Source organism: Chenopodium album, chromosome 4, assembly GCF_948465745.1.
Source record: "Chenopodium album chromosome 4, dcCheAlbu1.1, whole genome shotgun sequence".
NCBI classification, from domain to species: domain Eukaryota; kingdom Viridiplantae; phylum Streptophyta; class Magnoliopsida; order Caryophyllales; family Amaranthaceae; genus Chenopodium; species Chenopodium album.
In genome coordinates, this window is record NC_137837.1 from 324,071 (window position 1) to 346,276 (window position 22,206).

At 35.9% G+C, this 22,206-nt stretch overlaps 2 protein-coding genes and 1 pseudogene across 3 annotated transcripts; 1 reads left to right on the forward strand and 2 right to left on the reverse strand.

Annotated features, from left to right (window-relative positions):
• Positions 1–14: 14 nt before the first annotated feature.
• Positions 15–1,903, reverse strand: LOC145628349 (ethylene-responsive transcription factor ERN1 pseudogene; annotated as a pseudogene).
• Positions 1,904–2,945: 1,042 nt separating this feature from the next.
• LOC145628350 (uncharacterized) lies at positions 2,946–12,940 on the reverse strand. The gene is made up of 20 exons (XM_081680633.1): positions 11,617–12,940; positions 11,233–11,436; positions 10,859–10,963; positions 10,645–10,710; positions 10,402–10,566; positions 9,918–9,992; positions 9,671–9,825; positions 9,257–9,392; positions 9,107–9,176; positions 8,871–8,998; positions 8,733–8,789; positions 8,111–8,296; positions 7,882–7,974; positions 7,054–7,139; positions 6,692–6,758; positions 6,545–6,611; positions 6,323–6,459; positions 5,601–5,692; positions 5,451–5,517; positions 2,946–3,671 (listed from the first exon to the last, which is right to left on the reverse strand). Exons 1-20 carry the CDS (start codon positions 12,856–12,858, stop codon positions 3,507–3,509), a joined length of 3,363 nt encoding a protein of 1,120 aa, XP_081536759.1. The 5' UTR covers positions 12,859–12,940; the 3' UTR covers positions 2,946–3,506.
• A 5,781-nt stretch (positions 12,941–18,721) lies between these two features.
• Positions 18,722–22,014, forward strand: LOC145628353 (peptidyl-tRNA hydrolase, mitochondrial-like). 2 transcript variants are annotated; one of them, XM_081680638.1, is made up of 8 exons: positions 18,727–18,884; positions 19,285–19,572; positions 19,680–19,747; positions 19,930–19,980; positions 20,090–20,163; positions 20,983–21,041; positions 21,117–21,193; positions 21,631–22,014. In XM_081680638.1, exons 2-8 carry the CDS (start codon positions 19,356–19,358, stop codon positions 21,790–21,792), a joined length of 708 nt encoding a protein of 235 aa, XP_081536764.1. In that variant the 5' UTR covers positions 18,727–18,884; positions 19,285–19,355; the 3' UTR covers positions 21,793–22,014. The 2 variants fall into 2 exon arrangements, with proteins under 2 accessions (XP_081536765.1, XP_081536764.1); XM_081680639.1 differs by lacking the exon at positions 19,680–19,747 and having other exon boundaries at positions 18,722–18,884; positions 19,934–19,980.
• Positions 22,015–22,206: the final 192 nt, after the last annotated feature.

The window sequence follows — 22,206 nt, forward strand, 5'->3', positions numbered from 1 at the left end:
GTAGTAGCTGTTTCTCTAAATTTACTTCCTCCCACCTCATGTTCTCTTATGTGAGTCTATCCTAACATATGTAGGCTCTCTTAATTCATCCATTTTGTTCTCCTGCCAAGTGTCTAATTCTAACTAATCTTTTCACTTACTAGCTCCTAGGTTTCAACTCTAGAGTACAAAGGGTTTAGCTTTTCAGCATGTAAGCTTTCTTTTTATTGAGGCTGTTGAATGGAATTTCTGATGCAGGACACACTTGATTTGATGTTCACTCATTTACAGCTGCTTTGGTCTAGGTAAGTTTGGGGACGTGAAGGTATGTTCTCTCAGACAAGATAACAACGTGTAAGTGCTATGGAGTAATATGCTAGTACTGTGTTTGTTTCTTGACAATAATGTGAAATTGTGACTACCTAGAAACCTAGTTTGTTAACAAAAAAAAAAAATGACAATCTGCTTGCAGGTACCGTTCTGTTCCTGTGAATAATCTGTGATAATGATGCGTAACTCACCGCTCAACCATGAAATGAGAATGTTTGGAAAGCAGGGGGGAAAAATAACAGTGAGAACAGAAATAAATATCAGCCCATCCATAAATGAGAACATAATACATTTAGATCTACTGTATAAATTCACATATTCCCTAATTGCAACTCCCTTACTTTGAAGAAATTAAATTATAAACTAGAAGGAAGGAAGCAAACAAGCAATGAACCTGGTTTTAGATAATCAACAGTGCTTGCTGTCATATTTAGGGAGATACTGTCTTCCTATGTTTCCCAGTGGCTATACATATGTAAGTGAATTAAATAGAAAACTGGTACGATGTAGGAAAAACAACCAAACATCTAACCAAGGCAAAAATTATGATAGAGCATGGGAGGGTCCCAGCTAGGATCATCGTTTGAGTCGCATGCATTGAAAACACTCTGCAGGTAATCATTCACTCCATTCATTGCATAGAGTGATGCTGATATTTGCCTCTCTACCTTCATGCGCTCGAATTCTAGCATAGCTACCTCATTGGCATTGCTCATCATCCCTCCAGCTTCAATTGATGTTGTGAAGGTGAGCTGTTTTGTGAACATTTCCAAATCATCATCAGGAATCGGAGGAGGGAACTGCTGGGGAAATGCCCACGAGCAATCAAATTGTCCGCTTACATCTGGCCTATATGCATTTTCATCCAGTAATTGACCTGTAAAATTGACGGCTTGGCTGAGAACCAAGCTAGCATTTGCAACATTATCAGCGGTTGATGTGATTATTGGAGGAGTTGGAGGTGATTGGTGGTTGTTTCTGATCAAGCTCTTTTTCTGATTGACTAGGTTTCTGATTCTACGAGAGAGAGCAGAGTTGGCATTGCTTGAGGATGGAGTATTGACAAAATTGGTTCGTGTGTTGGAACCGCGAAGGAGGCAAGCGGCTTCATCATAAGCCAGAGCAGCCTCCTCAGCTGTGTCAAAGGTGCCTAACCAAATCCTTATCTTCTGAGTAGTGTTTTTGATTTCTGCAACCCATTTCCCAGACGGTCTCTGCCTGACACCCACAAACTTATTCTTGGTGGGAGTTTTGCTGCTGCTCTTCACCTTATTACATGTCTGTTTCAGTTTGCTCTCTTTATTATGCTGGAATTGAAATTCCATTTGCAAAAAAGAATTATTAATCTCAGAAATGAGGGCAAAAGAAAAATGCAAGTAGCAAGCTTAAGATAGACTTGGAGAAGAAACAAATGCAAAATGGTTTATATACAAACACCGTAGACCGTAGTACAGTAATGAAGATGATCGTGGGTGCCTCGTCTTTTGCATTCCTTGTTCATAATATGTAATGTAATTTTAGAAGTTATTAAGAGTCAATGGAATGAGTAAACAAATCATAATTTTCTCTTTCATTAGAATAAAAGACTTCGTGCTCTCCCTCTTCTTTCGAGCTGATACTCATTTAATTTTATTATCATTACACAGACAGACATTCTCTGTTTGACTGCTTCACGTTTGTTAATGATAGTACGTACTAGCTCCATTAGTAGGCAGAATTTCATTCGTGTAACCACTAATTAAGTAGCCTCTGTGTCAGGTGTGCGCCTAAAGGATTCCAGGGACTGTTTCTTGAGTTTATCATTCATTAGTGATAGGGTTTTATAATTTTGTAGCATAAGATCATTCATAGTAAAATAATTTAGCTGTTTTTCCCATTGTTCTGCTAATGGAGTTAGCAGTTATTCCTTAGCAATGACTAAATAATGAGAAGGTAAAAAATTGATTATCATTTATTTAGATATAGATCAAACCCATCATCATCTTCTAAAAAGTGACAAGGTGAAAGGCTTTTATGGTTGAATAATTGCGTGTATAAGCTATCAAACATAAAACAAAACACAATATTAGGATAGCTTAGTTTGTTTTAAATATTTAAGGATGATATTAAAAAATAGAGAACAAATAACTTTAAAAGAATTAGTACGAGTACAAGTTATAAATTTGTAGAAGAGGAGGTGGGGAGCAGGGGCGGTGGGGGGTGGTGGAGTGGGGACCTGACTAAGAAAGAGGCAACATTCATATTCATTTTACAGAACTGGGTCAAGGCGATTATTATCGTGGTGGCACGCAATTTGGTCTCCCTAAATTAACTAATTAGTCTTATATTATAATTATTATAATAAAAAAAATCAAGTGAAAATAAAGATAAAGGAGGAAAGGAATCAATAAACAATATAAATATATGTCGGGTGACCGACCAAATGTGTTGAAGGGCACGAGTCTTTGGATATGAGTTGATCACCGATTATAACTGATTCGTTCTGATAATGATATAGTCCTTGGAACAAAACCATGAAATAATAAACACAAGACTATTATTTTACAATTCCATAGCCTATTCATTCATGCATGCATGCATGCATGCATATCATGCAATGCACCTGCCCACGAATCTCTCTTCCTTTATTTAACCCATTTTCCTAACTTGTTCAAACCATAGCATGAATAATTCTTTCCAAAAATTTCAAATACATCCAATGTGCACATAAATTAGATGGATCATCCAAGGTGCAGAATCAACAAGTTACCATAATTCAATTACGCCCAAAATTTCAGACTGCAAACAGGAACTTCACTCTTTTAGGCACACTAATTATTCAAACTTCCCCGAAAAAATTACAAATTACAATCGAGAATACTTAACGAATAAAAATTTAAGTAATATGTTGGCCAAAACTGCATCAAGAATCACCTCCTTTGACGACTCTTGAAACCTCCCAATGCAATATCATCCCAAAACTTCTCTAATCCAGAGACCGATGTATAATTCCTTCACCTTTCACTATACAACACTATAACTATGCATTATATCTATAAAAGCACCTTGTGGACCCTCGACCACCAAGAGATGCCTGAGCAAATGTGACATTCACAAATGAATGAAGAGGTGATGCATGTTGACAAAGAATATGTAGCTATTGCATGCAAAACACAGGAATCAAGTTGTGATGATCAGAATCTTTCTCAACTGGAAACCTAGGATGAAAGGATTGACTGCAAAGTAAGCTGCTGCTGTGGTTGCAGTGAAGACCATGTTGAAGCCAATGTAGCTGGCGGTAAAGTTTGCTGGAGATGCCTCAACAGATTGACCATTCTGCCTGCAGTTTGCTCTGTTGCTAAATCTTTACCAGCACAAAGAACCTAAACAAACAACAATTTTGGTTTATAAATTGGCTACTATTGTGCAAAGTATTATACACCATCCAAATAAAAATCGTTTACAACTACAATTACTGAAATCATACAATTGTGATTATAATTTGATGATGAAACATAAAGGTGCAAACATATACTAAACAGCTACTTGTACAATGTTAGCATGGACCACCTGTAATAGACTAACCTAGAGGGGTAGTATGGGCATTCTAGTAATATTAGTTTAGTAGGGTTAATAGCCCTTAGTATAAATAGAGAGGTAAGGGGAAAGAAAGAGATTAGGCAAAAATTGGATGAAACTTGTTGAGAGTTGTGACCTCAAGTCACTCCTTGGAGAGTTGTGAGCTAAACTCACTTTTGAAGATTGATAGCCTTAAGCTATTATCCTATCTTTTGTAACCATTCAACCATTATCAATCAAAATCCAAGCTTTAATCTTTATTTACTTGCATTATTAAATCAAAAAATATAATCCCAGAAAGTCAGTTCATTACACCACCCTATGAAGACATTCCTGCCCAAGTCATTACATCCTCTTAAACACTTTGTATTAGGAAAGAAACAAGGTGAGCTAGTGAAAAAAGTTCAAAACCTAATCATCCTTGCGGATGAATACCAGAGCCTAGGATGAAACAGATGAGAGAGAAAAAAGCAACAAAAAACCTATTTTAGTTCCACCACTAGACACAGCACAAATTATCCAACCCCATGCTCAATCAAAGACAACTCTCTTATAACCCTTGACGGGAGGCAGAAATAATACTACATATAATACTACTTCAAAGTTAAAACTCTGCCAGGGAGAAATGCAAACCAAATACTAGAACCACCTAAAACTGAACAAAGAAAAAATATAAAGAAACAGAGCCAAATTTTAAAATAAAACAGAAAAGATACTCATTTGAAGAATAGGACTTCGCTAAAAGGCCAAGTGGACAATAGGAATTTAGCAAACAAAGGACAATCAACAGACAGACAAACCTTTGAACGGAAGAGGTTATAGAGCAGGAGGCAAGACATGAAAGGAGGGAGTAAAGAGAGCACACAAACAATCAGAATAAATGTCTCAAGGTGAAGAGACGGCGTAGAGAATGTAGTAATGCAGATCTGGCAGCGCCTCCCAAAGAATACCACTCATGGTGGCAATCAAGAGACAGAACAAGGCCGTGCTCTAGCCTGAGACAATAGACAGAGAACAACTAGCACTGCAAAGCTGAAAAAAAGATTCCACTAACCTATGGCATCATCCAACTCAGGACGCAGCTGGACATTAAAGACAAAAGGCTAATGAAGAATCAACTTATCCAGCCTGGAAAAGGAGATCTGAAGAAGCTTCTTCAAGAAACTGCTATAGTAATTACAAATTGATACAGGTTTCTTCAAATCAACATAGAAAGAATCTGAATTCTGATTTCTGAATAGAACTTGGAGCTTAAGAGTGGCGGCAAATAGAATCTTCCTAAGAATTTATGTGTTGATGTTTTTTTACGGGCCACGTTTGTTATCATGGTTACTAGTCATTACACCCTATTAAAGACATTCACTCTCAATCAGTCGCTATATGGATTCAAAACAATAAAATTATTATGGGAATCTAACACTCTGATGACCAGCAGAGTGATTTTCACAAAATTCAGTATGTAGAAGTTTACAGTTACAGGACCTTGGTGACAAGATAACTTGTATGGGCCTGTGCAATTACAAACGGTACCAATATAATATTTCAGAGTCAGTATGCAGTAAGATTTTAGAGCAGAGACATACCTCTGCAAAGACCAGAAATATCTTAGGTACATGTTGATTATTGGGTCCCAAGAGTTCCACATCAGACCTAAAGGCAATCAAATGTAACATTTAAGACTTTTGTTATTGAACAGGAGTGCATAGACAAGGTTGCAGACCTTCAATGCTCACCTTTCAACCATACAACAAAGCTGATCATGAACAACTTTGGCCTCAATTAAGTCGCCTTTAATGGGCAAACAGCTTAGCCATGCAGGAATAACCTGCAGAAGACCAGAGGGAAACCTCAGGAGTAAGCCAGCATATGAATAATTGATGACAATCCCATATTAAACAAGACACTATCCCAGCATTAAAATTAACATGAGATGTGGATTAATAAGTTGCATCAACTCATTATTTGCATCAAATATGAAGCAAATAATAAGTTGCAAAACCAAGAATGCCATGAAACAAAAGGCATATGACACAGAAACTCTCTTATACCATGCACAATAACCCAAGGATATGATAATTAAATTTATTATGCTTCTTAAGTTTTGATTCAATAAAAAAACACTTGCTCGTTTTCACCTCCCACGCCACATGCACAAAACATCTATATCATTACTACAAGCATGCTAAACATACACCATTTGTCCAGTACACCTACAAAGGCTACAATTATATCACACAAGGAATACAACACAGCACATCACAGAGCCTTCGGCATGACAATAGAATAAACTTAATGTGATCAAAGCACATCTTCAAAAAAGTCAGATATGAAGCTTGTACAACACAAAAAATAAAAAAATTAAATAATAAAATAAAAATAAAAAAGCCTATCCTAAACCCTAAATAAAAATAAAAATAAAAAAGCCTACCTAATTGGAAAATCTAACAAAACTAACCTGTGATGAATCAATGCTATCCCTATGAAATTGACATATCTTTCCCAGAGCTGATACTGAATTATCATATGCCATAATATTTTCAGACTGGAGGGCATGAGGATGCTGGATGACAGCATTTAGTCTTGAGAGGGCCTCTGTTTAATAAAAATAAAAAAAATTAATTTAATTCCATTTGAAGGGATATGCACATCAAAGGTAAGAAAGCAGGTGGAAATCTACCCCCCACTAGTGGCTTGAAAACTGAACCACCAAACTCTGCACACACGCCAAGTCCATAGACAGCAGCCTAAATAAAGTCAAGTGCATGAAGTGAGAACAAACGGCACAGTAAACTATGGTTCAATAAATAATGCATGCAGCACCCACCTGTCGGACATCTGGATTTTCATCATTGCAGGCTTCAAACAAGAAAGGCAAGTATGTGTCATAATATCTGCCCCACAAAAAACAAAAATTAGAATATCTGACAGAATAATGGCATGTCATAATACTCCATTTTATAAAAAGTTACACCATGCCTTTTCAGGCTCCAATGCACACCTTTGACCATTAAAACCAGTTGTATATGTGAATCTCATGAAAGATATTATTTAAGTACACATTAAGAGTTATCTAGCAAGAGTACAAGATTACACATGAAACAAAGTTACTTTTAAGATAAGTATTTGTGACAATTTACAGTCAACTTTCATAACTTTGGCCACAAAAGGCTGAGATGCTAAACTTACTTGAGAGCAGCTTCACGACACTGCTCAGCAACATCGTCAAATATACATATTGCTATCCTTCTTTCTCCCGCTGTCTTGTCTTTGCCCTACATACAATGATGAAATCATGAGATGCACTCCTATCTTCTTAATTACATGTATCAAATGGGTAGGGATAGGCCAGCTATACTTTATGAATTGAGTGAGAATATGCTCAGGTTTGACAAGAACCATAGATTCCAAAGTAGTATAACAGGTCACAATTGGAAAAACAAGTATGTTTGAGGTTTGAAGAATAGTTTTAGTGAATTTATCTGAACTTGTCAAACAGAGTCAAGGACTCAAGATTAGAAAAACAGGGCCTTAAAAGGTCTTGTATAAGACTTAAAAAACTTTACTATGTTGACAAAACTTACTCAACGCCAACTTGCAATCTCTCAAACACTATTTAAAATCAAACATGAGCAACTACTGACAGCAGTACCTTCAAATTATGCAACATAGTAATATAATCGTTCTTCACAGGGCTTGACCCAAAAGGTAAAGTCTAATCAGAGATGGACCGATTGAATTTTAATAATTAGGGTTCAAGCACAATCAGGTTTCAGGTATTTTCCCCCTTTCAAACACACAAGTTTGCCAGAGAGGGAGAGGTCATTAACCAGAAGAAAGAAGACAAAAACATGAATTGATGAACGAATGCACATGAGCAATATGTTAATTGATATTGAGCCATGTGGTTTAGAAGCAGTTCAACTTTAGCCCACACAAACCATGGTCTCTCGCAAAATGGGATAGACACTAACAGCTTTCTTAGATACATATCTAGATATTCAGCAAGAAACTTACCCACATAGGAGTCAGGTACGAAGTCAGCTCATCAAAGAAGGCTAAGAAGGAGGCCTTGAATGTTTTGATTAATGTTCCCAAGATTTCACCGACCTAAATCACAGACAAAACTCTCCTTAATTGTGTTGTATATGGAGAATGTTCCATACAAGAAACAGATAAAGAAATACTGAAACAATTAAAGAAATACTTGTAGACATATTGAAAAAAAAAAGGCACTGTCACATACTTGGTCAAATAGCTCCTCCTCCTGCTCATTTTCCTCTTTAAGTAACTCACTCTCTTCAGCATCAAAATCCTCTGCTTTAGCCCTCTCTGATCTCTCTCTTTTTCTACTGGAGCTAGCAGTGAGGACCTGCTTAATTTCATCCACAATTGCTCTGACTTGACCTTCATCCAAAAGGGTTCCAGAAACCTGGTGAAGAAATGAGATGGATTAGAAGCATTTTGTAAAGAACAGATGCAAAAGGAAAGTGCAGTATGATCTTAAAAAACAATTAGTTCACATGTACAATATTCATTCCAGCCTATTATTTCGTCCATAATTTAATTTTTTTTATTTTTATTATATATACATATATAATCCCTCTGATGAAGCAATGGCCTTCTCTCTATCAGAATGTGCTTAGTGATGAGGGTGAATTCATGTGTAATATTCATGATAACTATGATCCATATTCAGATTACTGTTGACAAGCTGATGATGACTCATATTTAGTAGACACTATAAAACTGGTGAGCTGTATGTTGATCAGGATTTTGGGATACCAAAACCAAAGTTACATTCAGAACATAGATTCAGAAGACAACACTGACTCAGCTTTCAAAAAAACAATGATAATCTAGCTTACCTGTATACACTCATTCAATGCATCCAACATGCTAGCACTAATTTCAACATCAGGCTCCTGCAAATTATTTGGAAATTAGGGATCACGTAAATTTCGAGCATCATGAACACAGAAACCACCACAGCTATGAAAAACTACCTTGTGCAGGGCCTCAACTAAGGCTGGTACTATGTAGTCAGATAATTGCTTGACATAGGATTCATTGCGACCTTGAACAAGTCCTTTCTCCACAGCTAGTTTTGCAGAGAGCAATAATTCAGGCATAACTGTAAAAGAGACAAATGTTTGATAGTAAGAGCTCAGAATATAATTCCAAAAACTGTCACATACGTCTGTCAGAAGGTGTCAATCCAGGAACCGAGATAACTACATACTAGAAACGGCAGCTCTTCGAACTTCTTCGTGAAAATAAAATTTTAGGAGAGGAACAAGAGTTGGTGCCACCTGCATAGAAACAGTTATAGTCAATATATCCTCTCAATAAAAAATACTTCGTATTAATTTTGTAGAAAATAGAGACAAACCTGATCAATCCAAGGATAAAACCCTTCCTTCAATTCATCAGCATAACAGCATAGCATGTTGCAAGCAGTTGCTTTCTCCTCCAAGACACTAGTCTTGATCCCTATCCTCTTGTCTCCAAGTGTTATGGTCTCCATGCTGCAAAACAAGTGCATAACTATACACATATATTTTGGGAAATGGAAAAGGAAAAATTCAAAGTTTTTTTTTAGCCTAAATAGTGCCATAGGGAAGAAGATAAGCATTCAGCTGCAATTTTACTAAACCTACATCTGGATGCAGAGCCAAGCTGGTAATCTAATTACTTCTTTTAAGGGACAGTAATTATAAGATAAAAATAGAGGGGGGGAGTCACAAGTTACAAACAAAGATTTGTAAAATAAACAGACATACTATATATGACAAGAGCAAGGTACCTTTCATCATCGGAGTCTTCAATATCATTATCAGAGTCAGCAGAGGTGATGGTGACATCAGGTTTAAGCTGAGCAGACTGAAGAAGAGGAGGCATAACAACACTCATATAAGGAAGGAAATCCTGCCCTAGGCATTTGCATAGTCGAGCCCAAGCCTACAAAATAATTGAGCACCCAAAAGTTACATTAGGAGTCTTCTATCAAGCAAGTTCATAAAAATGTGATTTAAGAAGCAAGCAAACTTTACCTGTAGCATGTAACTTGTTGTAGGATCATCAGCTTCCATTTGGGATCCTTGCAGTGACATAAGCACCTCCATGACCTAGTAGACAATTCGAATAAGTTAACACCAAGACAAAGAACTAAGCCTCAGTTGACCAAAAAAAAAAAGGGCCATTTTTTTTAAATAAAACAAGAAAAGTGCAATTGGTGGTGCTGCAATGGAAAAATTTGACATCCCTAGAGTTCAGGCATCAAATTATATGACAAAGATAAAGTGCTTGCTACTATATCAGATTTTTTTTTTCATTTATACTAGAAGAATAAAAATTCGCCAATAACAGAACTAAGAAAGGAATGAAACATAACTGAAAAGAGTGCCATATGCTTTTATAAGAACAATGAAAACTCTGGAAAATGCACATGAATTAATTGCTGTGGAGATATCACAACCATACCAGCTTCCAGTTATCTGACTGTAAAAAGTAATAGTCCAATATGATTCAACAAACCTGTTTAGCATCATCCCTAAACTTCTCCTTGCCAACAGCCATACCAACCAAACTAATGCATTCCATTGCTTTTGCTCGAAGCATCCGGTTAGATTTGTCTGTTGCATTTACCAGGATAGCCTTTAAGTAAGGCATGACAGCATCATAATATTTTTGGAAATGCTCCTGCCAATTTCATCATGTTAAAATCTTGTTCTCCATATCAATATAATCTAATCAAACAAACTTTAGTTGCAGAGGCACCTGAGAAGAATCAGCGACTGATGCCAATGCAGTCAAGGCTCCCTCTTGAACCAATTGTTTTCCATTCTGAATTGATGTGCAATTGTTCACATAAACAAAGTGATAATCAAAATAACCAAGAGGCTTAGCAACATATAAGCTATTATTATATCGTCGTGGTGGTTTGGGGGGGGGGGGGGGGGAGGAATGCAAAAAATGCAGATGTTGAATTTACCTGTAATAGAACAAGTAACTTGCTCACCACCCCATCCATGTAAGGAGTTAAGATATCCGGAGTGCAGTTCTCGCTGAAATTAAGGACAGCTGAAGCAGCATGTGCCTGCATAATGTTGATAGTTTATATGCAGAACAGTAAATCTTCATGCATGTATGTTATTCTACTCTGCACAATTTTTAAGTGTTCTTAAATATACAAAGTATTAGCTTGAATATGGCAATATGCCAATCTCCCTCAGTTGACATGTAGTTTGTGAAATTATTTACAAGGTGATTACTCAAGAGAGCCTTTGATGTTGAGTGTAATTCTCGGAGACCAAAATTAAGCTTACAAATCAATGCAAAAAATTATGCAACTAAGTACTAACCAACCTGTACTCGAGGATTTTGAAAGTCGTCCATAGCGCCAGCCAATGCTGGAAGAACTCTCTGGTGGTACTGCATTTGCAAATCTGGACCCAGGTCAGTAGACAACTGCCCAATTGCATTGATTGCTGCCCACCTTACTCGTGGATGAGGATCTTGGAATGAAGTCAAAACCATATTCACTACTTCTTCCAAATTTTTAACCATCACCTAGAACATCAAATTAAACAATACATATTGTAAAACAATACAAGTAATAATCAAAAAACTACAACACAGAAATAGCATACTAGATTCCATAAGCATACTGAATCAGATGCACAATTATGAGGCATGATAACAATTATGAGGCATGATAACAAGTATAATTTAGACAGACAGCACTGTTACCTTAGCGCAACCCTCGGCAATCTGAGCAAGAGCAATGAGAGCAGCATGATGCTTTTGCCACTCAGGAGCAGATAGATAAGCAGGCAACAGCTGAGATGCGACCGGAACAATAGAGTTACCGCCGAGAGCGATGGCAAGACGATCAAGACACTCCTGTCCAACACTGTAATTGCCAGTCTCACCCGCATCCTCGTCCTCAATCTCAGCACTATGCCAAGCAGGATCATCCTCAATATCCAAAAGCATCTTCATCAGTATCTCAAACAGCCTACTAATAAACTGCGGCAACTTCCTCATCATCCCGGGGGCCCGCTCCCTAGCCTCGGCGAGAGTGATGACAAACTCAACAGCCAAATGCCTGGTTCCTTCCTCCAATTGGTCGGCCTCGGCAATCTGTAACATAGAGCCAACCACATCGACAAGCTGCCTTCTCAAAAACCTAGGCTCAGCACCAGCAAGCTCAATCAACAACTCGAGCGCCTCCTGAGCCGTAGCCTCCTGACTGGAATTCAACGCCTCAGTCAAGGTCCTCATCATCGCCGGCAAGAGGTCCTGAAACCTATCCCTATCACCGGAAGTTTCGAGACACTGGATGAAGTTAATAACAGCATTCAAAGCGGCGATTCGAACATCGGAACTAGGAGAATTGGAGAGAGTGTTGAAGAAGACGGCGTGTAGGTCCTTAATGAAAGGCACCAGAGTGTCGCCGATAAACTGAGAGAGCTGGGCGAAGATTAAGAAAGCGGACTCCTGCAAATTGGGAGAATCGGAGGAAACGCACTGGAACATAAAAGGGAGAAGCTCGGGCCAACCATTGTCGGGAAGGATACCGGAAGCGAGCTCGGAAATGGTGTCGCAAAGCTTCTTGGAGATGGTTTTGGCGTCATCGCGTTGGAGGCAGGCGAGGAGGATAGACTTGATGGAGGATTGAGAGGAGGGGGAGAGACGAGGCCATACATAAGAGGAAGAGGAAGAGGAAGAAGAATCGGACATGGAGTCTCGAGTGAAGAGCTTACGAAGAAGAATGGCGGACATGGCGCGAGCTTCGAGGTGAGGAGAGAACTGGAGCAAATGAGCGAGTTTGAGGGTGAGTGAATTGGGATCGGATTCCTTGCAGAGATTGAAGGCTAATTCAGCCTGGGATCGGTGTTCGTTGGAGGAGGACATCAGGTGAGAAATCAGGGTCTCAAAGGGGGCCGGGTCGGGGCCGAGTAGAGCCGCCAGTTGGATCTCGCCCTCCATTTCTAGGGTTTTGAGCTCTCTTTCTCTTTTACCAGAGAGGAGCAGGGGATGGATGGATGGAAGCAGGAGAGGAGATGAGAGTGGAAAGGGGAAAAAAGAGCAGAAACAAAGAAAACAGGAGGAGGCTGATGAAGATTGATATTTGGGGATTAGAGAGAAAAAAGGGTTTTAAGAGGGTGGAATCATAAATGGGTGGGTTTTTTTATTTTATTTTTAGATTATTATAAATAATTAGTAGGCCCATGTTACACCTCATTGGTTCACACTCAATCATTCATTCTTTTTTATTTTTTCTCACTCACTCTGCCTTTTTCTTCTCCAGTTCTTTGCCTTGTGTTTTTGGAGGGAAATCTAAACACACCTCTATATTTTGCTTCCTTTTCCAGCTCATCAATTACTCCTACCCACCCCTATCACACCCCACTGTCCTATCTTAATCTTTTTTAATTGTATTACGGAGTATTATTTTCCTAATTCCTACTCATTATCTTTATTTCACTCCTTAATTATGTATTTTCTCCTCTTTTCTTTAATCTTCTTTTCTTTTGGGAATCATCACTACAGAGTGCTTGTACTATATTTTTTTTGTAACCCAAAAAATATTACAAGTATATTGCTCATTCGATAAAATTAGTTTTATGTACATACAAGAGATGTCTATATAACGATTAATCTCTTAAATTTATTTTCATGTACTTCCTTATGTATATGAACACTCCTTCTCATATAAATCCATTAAACCAATTATTTCCTACTTCAAATTTTTGTGTGTGTTTATTTTTTGATAATAATAATAGTGTGTGTTTATTATTGAGACCTTTGAGAGTAATATAGTGACTTTCACAATTTTTTTTTCCAAATGCATTAGAAATTCCTCTCGTGAGGAGCATTTCCTAATATTTTAATTTTTCTATCCTTAAAAATATTTTACTCGTGCAAATTAGGCTTAATTATTATCTGTTCAAGTCCATCACTTGTACAAGTTATGCTTAATCTTTATTCAAATCAATATCACACTACATCCTTGCAACTCCAATGAATTGATATTATAATTTGTAACATGTTCTACTTCATTGTTTGTGTTGCATACTTGCATGACAATCCCATGCAAAGGCAACATGACCTTGTTTAGTTGCTCTTTTCACATTATTTTTATTACTTGTCCAAATTAGACCATATTAAAAAAATTAATAATAATAAAAAAAAAGGATCACATCATAAATAGGGAGTACTATATTTTCTTATTTTCTTTTTCTAATCAGCATGCATGTATCTTTAACTTCATGTTAGATTTTTAGAAGATAATACATTTAAAGCACACATTAATTAATATAAATCGAACAAGATGTCAATTGATTATGTTTATTTTAATGTATATAGTGTACAATTTGAGATTTAAGTTTAGCCACAATCAATTCAAACCAATCTAGATAAGAAAATTTTAACATAAACCAAAATAAACTTCAAACACTTCAAACCAAATTAGCTTATTTCAGGTAAAGAAATCAAAACATACGTATATATATTTATGAAAAAAGATCATACGAAAATTATAATAAACTATATTTTACATAATTTTGGGCAAAATGATGAACATTTTGAGAATTATGGAGAAAAAAAGTTTTTTTTTTGGAGCTAATTTCCTACAACTTTACCCAAAAAAAAAAAAGATTTTTGGAAGAATAATTATTATATCTGTAAATTTACGTATGACATTTATTTATTAGAATATATTTTCTTTTATTACAAAACTTAAATACTACTTTTTTTTTGTGAATGGGGTTACTTATTAAGGGGTTACACAGTCGGTTAGAGTTACTTGTTACGGGGGTCCTCAATTGGTCAAGGACTCAAGGGTTGTTACTTATTTTGGAGTTACTCAATCGGTCAAGGGTTACTTATTTTGGGGTTACTCGATTGGTTAGCGTGTATTCAGTATGGTTGGGCACATCGTGTGGCCGGCTGACACACCAAAAAAAAAAAACTTAACAAATAACCCTAAACCAATTAGGCAACCTATGATCGAGTAACCCTTAACCGATCGAGTAACTCCTGATCAAATAACCCTCGATGCGACTAAGGCCTGTTTTGTTCACCTTATTTCCACTTATTTCACGGTTAATAAGTTTAGATAAGTTCATATAAGGGTAAATAAGTTCAGATAAGATAAGTTAAGAAAAAATAAGTACAGTTAAGTTGTGATAAGGATTAATCAGTGTTACCCAAGTTTAAATTATAACTTAAATAAGTTATAATCACTACAAGAAAATAACCTTTTTGTAGCGATTATTTTAACCTTTAGTATCGATTGTAATTGCAACAAAAAGCTTTCCCAACGAATGGTCATTCGATACAATATCCCCCGTTGCCTTAGCCTTTAGTAGTGGTTTTCAATATCGCTGGGGTTGGCCTCAATAATCGGTACGAAAAACTACATCCAATCGTGGTGATTATTGTAGCGATTACAATTGCTATAAATGTTTAACTCATTTTCTTCAAAAAAAAAACATGCGTATGATCTTTACAAGATTTGAACATGCAACCTCAAACTCTTATATTAAATGTTTCACCAATAAGCTATGACATATTTTGTAATCCCCCGTATTTTTAAATATTTTATAAATGAAAATTTATTTTATTTATAATATTTATTTGTTATTTTTCATAATTTAATTTCAAAAGTTTCAAATTATTAATCTGGGTCGAAAATTATTTGAACAAATTATTTTATGCACCTTTATTCTACAATTTATGTCCAATCACACAAGCCTAACCCATTTGTTTACTTAATCGAACCATTATTTTTATGAGGCCCAATCTTTATTTTTACCCTACAATAATTCTCTCCTATAAATACCCCATGAATCTCCAAAAATTTCCCACACAAAAAGGTTAGTCTTATTTTCATCCTCCTTTGTTTCATTATTTTGCTTAATGTTAATTTAATTGTTTTGGGTTTTGATTTTAGTATAATGATTATATTTTTAGTATCAAATTATATTTTAATGGTATAAAGATTATAAATTTCAGATTATATTTATGTTATAAATTTCATATTTTATGAATTATAAACCTAGGGTTTCAATTTATTGAAAATCATAATTTTAGGGTTTTTATGAACAATTGATTTAGGGATTTTATAGTAATGATGTTTTGAAATTTTGGTGATTATAACTACTGATTAGTTTAACTTAATTCCAGATTATTTTGAACACGTAGATTCGTGTTTTAATTTTTAGATTTTCGTTCGTTAATTTTAATCCTGTTTTAATCCCGATCAGATTCTGAACTCATCCGATTTTGATGAAAAAGTAGTGTTTTTCATGTGGAAACAACGTTTTAAGAAAGCCATACTACCTTTGGTAATGATCACCACCCTCTCGTTGCCAAATTCAGCCTTTAAATATGATTTTCGGGCAGTTTTTGATTTTAACGAAGTTTTTTTATACTTAAAATATTATCCTTGAGTTTGATTAATAAAATTAATTATGTTTAAAGTTAATTAAGCATAAATATATGTTTTTATTGAAGTTTTAAGTGTTGGAAATAGTTTCTAAGTACTACTTTTGATGTTTTATAAAGAGGGTTTAATCACCCATTAAAAAGGGAGATTTTTAGGGGTTTTTATATAATTTTCAGATTTTTATTAGACTTTGAACTTGATGTAATTTCATGTATAAGAGTGTATTTTAAGGTTTTTATGAAGAAAATTAAAAGAACTATATATAAGCCTTTAATTTTAACTAAAGGGAAGGTTTTAAAGTGTTGTTTGATTTGGATTTTGAAGGTTTTAAAGTAAGTTAGTATTGCTGTAAATTTGATTGATTGGGTATTGATTGAGATGTTATTATTTGGCTTAGGAGAGGAGTTTATTGAAGGTGATTTCTAGTTAGTAAAGTGGCATACCAATTCGTTTGCTCAAGGTACGTACAAGTTACGAAACCTTTCTTTTAGGTGCATGCTTAAGGACGATGGATCGAGAACTTAGTATCACGTATAGGGATGATTGAGTTAAATTGTTTGGTTATACATTGTGAATTTCGTATGACGTGCACTATTTTATATTGTAAGTATTATTTGTGCTCTAATTATGCAAGGTGCGCTTAGAGGCAAAGGTATATGATTGGTGTAATGATTAATTTATTACTCATTCATGATTATGCAAGCAGGATGAGTAAAGGAAGAATTTAAGTCTTCTAAGACGAGGTTAAGGTTTTGGGGTGCCTTATGCACTCAAGGTGTTTATACACCGAGGTAGTAAAGGAATAAATAATAAATGTTGTTTGCCACTAATAAATCAAGAATTGAAATTGAAAAGTTGTTTTACTTGATTGAATTGATATTGGATTGATTGTATTGTTATGCATATGAGTCATCACCAAGTCTAAACCTGTAAATCACGTAAAGTGCAAGATGGATGAGCAATAAAACTCTGGATTGGTGCACTTCTGGAGTAATGACAATCAGGGATTGGGGTACATGGGGTATTAGCCGTGTACTTTTCTCGAGGGCGTCTGATCTACGAGTCTCTTATTTCAAATATTTTTCAAAACTAGGAGTTAGGTGAGATCTCATACTAACTACGGTCACGGAGTCGCGCCCGTGGTCGTTGGATGTTTATTGATGTTTCCGAAATGAGGCATGGGGTTTTTCTTTTATTGATGTTCCAAATGGAGCATGGGTTGGACAACCTTGTCTATTGCGTAATCCAATGAATAAAAATAATGATTTACCTATTATAAATTAATGGAGTCTTAGTAATATAAATAGTTGAGTCGTGTGTTGAGTCTATAATTTAATGATGCATGATGATTGATTATTAGTAGCATGTTATGGATTTCTTAATTTATTTCGCAGCTTGTATGTACTCAGCTTTGCTGATTGCGTGCTTTGTGTGTCTTTCTTTGGTCATGGCCTTCGCCTTTCAATGACCCTGTGACGATCCAATTTTTACACTTGTAATATTGGGGAGCAGAATTACCACAAGTTCTTACACATGCAGCATTCATCAGGGTTGTGGGATCTTGAGTAGAGAGTTGGTTGTTTGCATTTTATTTCTTTTGCAAGTTTGAATTTATTTTAATTCAACACTATTTCTTTTGGGTTTGAATTTATTTGAACACTGAATTTAATCACTTACTACTTTTATTGGGTTTTGAATAAGGGCCTTAATGGTTTCAAGTTGTATGACTTAATTTGGTTTCATTCGTTGGTTTTGAAACTTATTTATAACTGATTTAGTTTTTCCGCTGCTATTTTTTCTAATAAAGCATTAACGTTTGAATACGTGGCGGTAGCACGTCAGTAATTCTCTTGAATATTGTTCAGGGTCCTCACATGTTTAAAGAGAGAATTATTGGGGTGTTACATATTTTATTTATTATTTGTCAAACAATATTTATATATCTAGTGTTGAAAAGACTTTTCGTATCGATTTTTAGGATTTAGTGGCGATTGTAAATGATACGATTTCTCAAAATTATATAAATATGTAAAAATAGTGTTGATATGTATTATTATGCTTTCCGTATCGATTTTATATGGGAAAACCATGGCGATTGTAAAAATGATACGACATCCTTAATTATTTCACAAACATACTTGCATATTGTAGCGAATGAACAATTGCTACGAAATAATCGCTACGAAAAGTGATTTTTCTTGTAGTGAATAAGGGCTAATAAGTTCAGATAAGTAAAAATCAAGTGAATAGAACGCACCCTAAGCAATCTCGGTCATACGGTGTGGCCGGCAACGCCCAAGTACGAAAATTTGTGAAACTTAAATGATACGGAGCCACTTCTTAACATTACTCCGTCGAAGAATAAAAAACCGTTGATATTATGCAGATCTGACGGTTGACGTAATGTCCGTGGCATTAATCTTCATCCTATGTTCTCATTCTTCTCACCTTCAAGCTTTTCACTGGACTACTGCACCTCTCTTCTCCCACACAACCCACTCCACAATTGAAACTTACTGAAGCGCCTTTTGAGCTTTCTCTCCTCCAGTGAAACAGCTCCGAGGTATTTTATTTTTTATTAGTTTTTGTAAAATCATCAATATCAATTTCACAATATAGGGTTTATCGTTAATTTGATTCAGGGTTTTTCTAACTGTTATAAGGTGGACTATTGAACTTTTGATTATAATTACCAAACTTAGTGATTAGATTATAACGAGCTATTTTGTTGCTAGAGTTTTTGTTTGTGAAATTTGCATTGTTTTTCTCAAGCAAGAAAAAATTTATGCGATTTTTGGAGCCTGATTTGATAAGTGAGTTATATAGAATGACTAATGTGTTGCAAACTACTCTTTATAACCCTTAAATGTTAGGACGGAACTATGAAAATGACAACAATTGATTTGTTACCCTTTATGATGCGGAGTTTGTGATGTTATATGCCTGGTATGCGATATTTGTAGCCCTCAAGGTGCAGTAGGATTCAAAAGCAGTACATTGGGTGTCATCCGTGGTGGTCGAGGAAGGCTGGCTGATGTTGAGGTGGTTGAGCAGAGAAAACAGTGCTGTTGGACGGAGTTTGAGTACATGTGTTAACCCTCCATTGCCATGGCTTTTCGTGGGATTAGGCAATCCTGGTGATAAATTCAAAGGCACTCGTCATAATGTTGGCTTCGAAATGATTGATGCACTTGCTGATTCTCTTGGCATTTCACTCAATAATGTCCATTGTAAAGCTTTATTTGCCCAAGGTTTTGCTTCTCTTTCTACTTCTGCTACCTGCTACCAGCTAAAGAACTGTTTCTGATTAATTTGACCTCCTCAAAAATTTATTTGAAAACTGTAATTCTGTTCCTAGGGTTCATTGCCAATGTCCCAATTTTCCTAGCAAAACCTCAGACTTACATGAACTTATGTGGCGAATCTGTGAGTCAGCTTCCTATAACTCTGTTGTGTTATTATTGAGATTTTGGAATGAATGTAGATGATATTCTGCTTATTACAGTACAAGAATAGCAGATGCTTCATTCATGGATTCTGTCTTCAAAATAAGTGATCAAGCTTCTGTTTCAGGAGATTGGTGCTAATCATTGTTCGCTTGATTGTAGACAGGTCCACTAGCAGCATATTACAAGCTACCTCTAAATCGAGTGATGGTGGTAATGTATTCTCAATCATTGCTAACTTCATTACTTTTTTTCCCCTGGCTCAACATACATGATCCTTTTGGACAAGCTGTGCTATTTGAGGGTTCTTTTCAATCTGCAGTTCCATGATGACCAGGAGTTGCCATGTGGCGTACTTCGGCTTCAACACAATGGTGGTCATAGCAGTCACAATGGGTATGCTCTCAAACTACTGGGTTTCACTTATAGCTGTTTTTTTTTTCAGAGTATCAGAAGTTCAAAACAATCATCAATTATCTTCATTTATGCATATTGAATTGATGCATCTCCTGTTCAGTTGTCATGTCAATTCGACTCACTGATTCAATCAAATTTTCACTTATTCAGTATCAAATTGTCGTTGTCTTTATTTCAGTCTTATATCATGGGCTAACATTTACATATCTTTGCCAATGCAAGCATACTACTAGGTTCTAGCTGGGATGATTAGGCCCATTTTTCCACTTCCGCCTGAGCCAAGATTGTTAGGGGACTGTATTAATAATCACCCCCCCCTAATGATTCAAATAGGAAAAGAAAAAGAAAAGGCTTACTTAAAAGTTTTCCATGAGGTTAGCTTTTGATGCTTAAATTTAAAATGAGACCTTAATTTATGGAAGTAAGAAAAGAAGAAAAATAGTTCATGTAATAGAGCCTTAAAAAAGAAAAGAAATCTTTACTAACACAAGCATACTCTGTAATTTGAAAATTTGTTAGCTGAGCTGTTTATAGGGCAAGGGAATATCCATGTTTTCTTCTGGTTAAGTTCTACTTATAGAGAATTAAATTATAATATAGCAGTCTATATAGAGTATTTGAGGATCTTGGTTTCTTGGAAGTTACAATGTTGAGTCACAAATCTGCTATTGTGTGTTGTGTTATACTTAAAGAGTTAAAACTAAAGCCTATCTGCTTCTTTTGGTTTATATGAAGTGCTCTGTATTTTAATTCTACCCAGTGGAAGTGACCTATCACTTATTCCTATTGTGACTCCAGGCTGAAGAGTGTAATTAATCATTTTAGAGGGAACAGAGACTTTGCTCGCCTTAGAATTGGTATGTTTGAATTGCTTAGTTTTTTTTATGGCTTGTTAGATTTGTTAATATGCTGATAAATGCAACCTTGAATAGGAATTGGGAGGCCTCCTGGACAAATGGACCCCAAAGCGTTTTTGCTCCAAAAGTTCAATTCATTGGCAAGAGAACGGGTAAGTTGGGTCATATGCTTTTGAAATTCTATGACCTGTCTACACAAGCTTCTTATGTAGTGAAAGTGAAACAATACTGACCTGACAATATTTAAGCCACTCTGGGTCCATCTCAAGGATAATATTCAACTTAGCAGAGACAGGTTTGAGTACCACAGATAAAAGGTAGTTTGGTGTGGATAAGATACTTCGAATGATTCATAATGTCATGTAAAATTATAGTGAAATTTCCATATATGCGATAGTAAGGTTTGAGGAGACAAATTGGAGAAGAGAGAAGGGAATTCTGAATTCCTAAAATTGGGATGTAATTTTTTTTTGATACACATCACTTGTTTAAGTAAGTTTCTGAACTTCATTACTCCATGTGTCCATTTATCCTCTCTGACCCGACTTCCTCCTTGAATGATTTTTGACTTTTTGTGGCATGTGATTAGATTGATGCTGCTCTGAAAGAGGGAGTTGATGTACTGAAGCTGATGCCATCAGAGGGCTTTATGGAATGTGCAAGGTGGTTCAACAGTGGACAAAAGTACAAGCATATAAGGCCACATACCACATTTAAGTTAGAAAGCATGGACAATCATCTGGCTCCTTAATTTGGTATTTCCAGTGAGCACATGACAACCAAAGCAGCAAGTTTAAGCTCTGTTATCAAGTAGCAGTTTTCTTTTATATCGCTGTAATTAGATATTGCTCCTTGCTCATGTTGTATAAAGTATAGACCTTGTGATTATTAGCAGGACTCAACAATAGTTGATTGGCTCTAATAATTATCTTAATAGAATTGATTGTTGACGAGAATCAGCATGTTGCTAGTCTATTGTGACTTGTGTGAGAGTGCCAAAGTCTGTCAACCACAAAGTTGAAATGATATTGGCACACTAAACATTGACATTTGGCACCAGATTAAGAGTACAGTTTTCCGCTTTTAATCACAAGGATGTGTACCAAAGTCAATATAAGGTTTGCCAAAACTAGTTTACCACAAGGTCTTTACTCGCAGTACATGG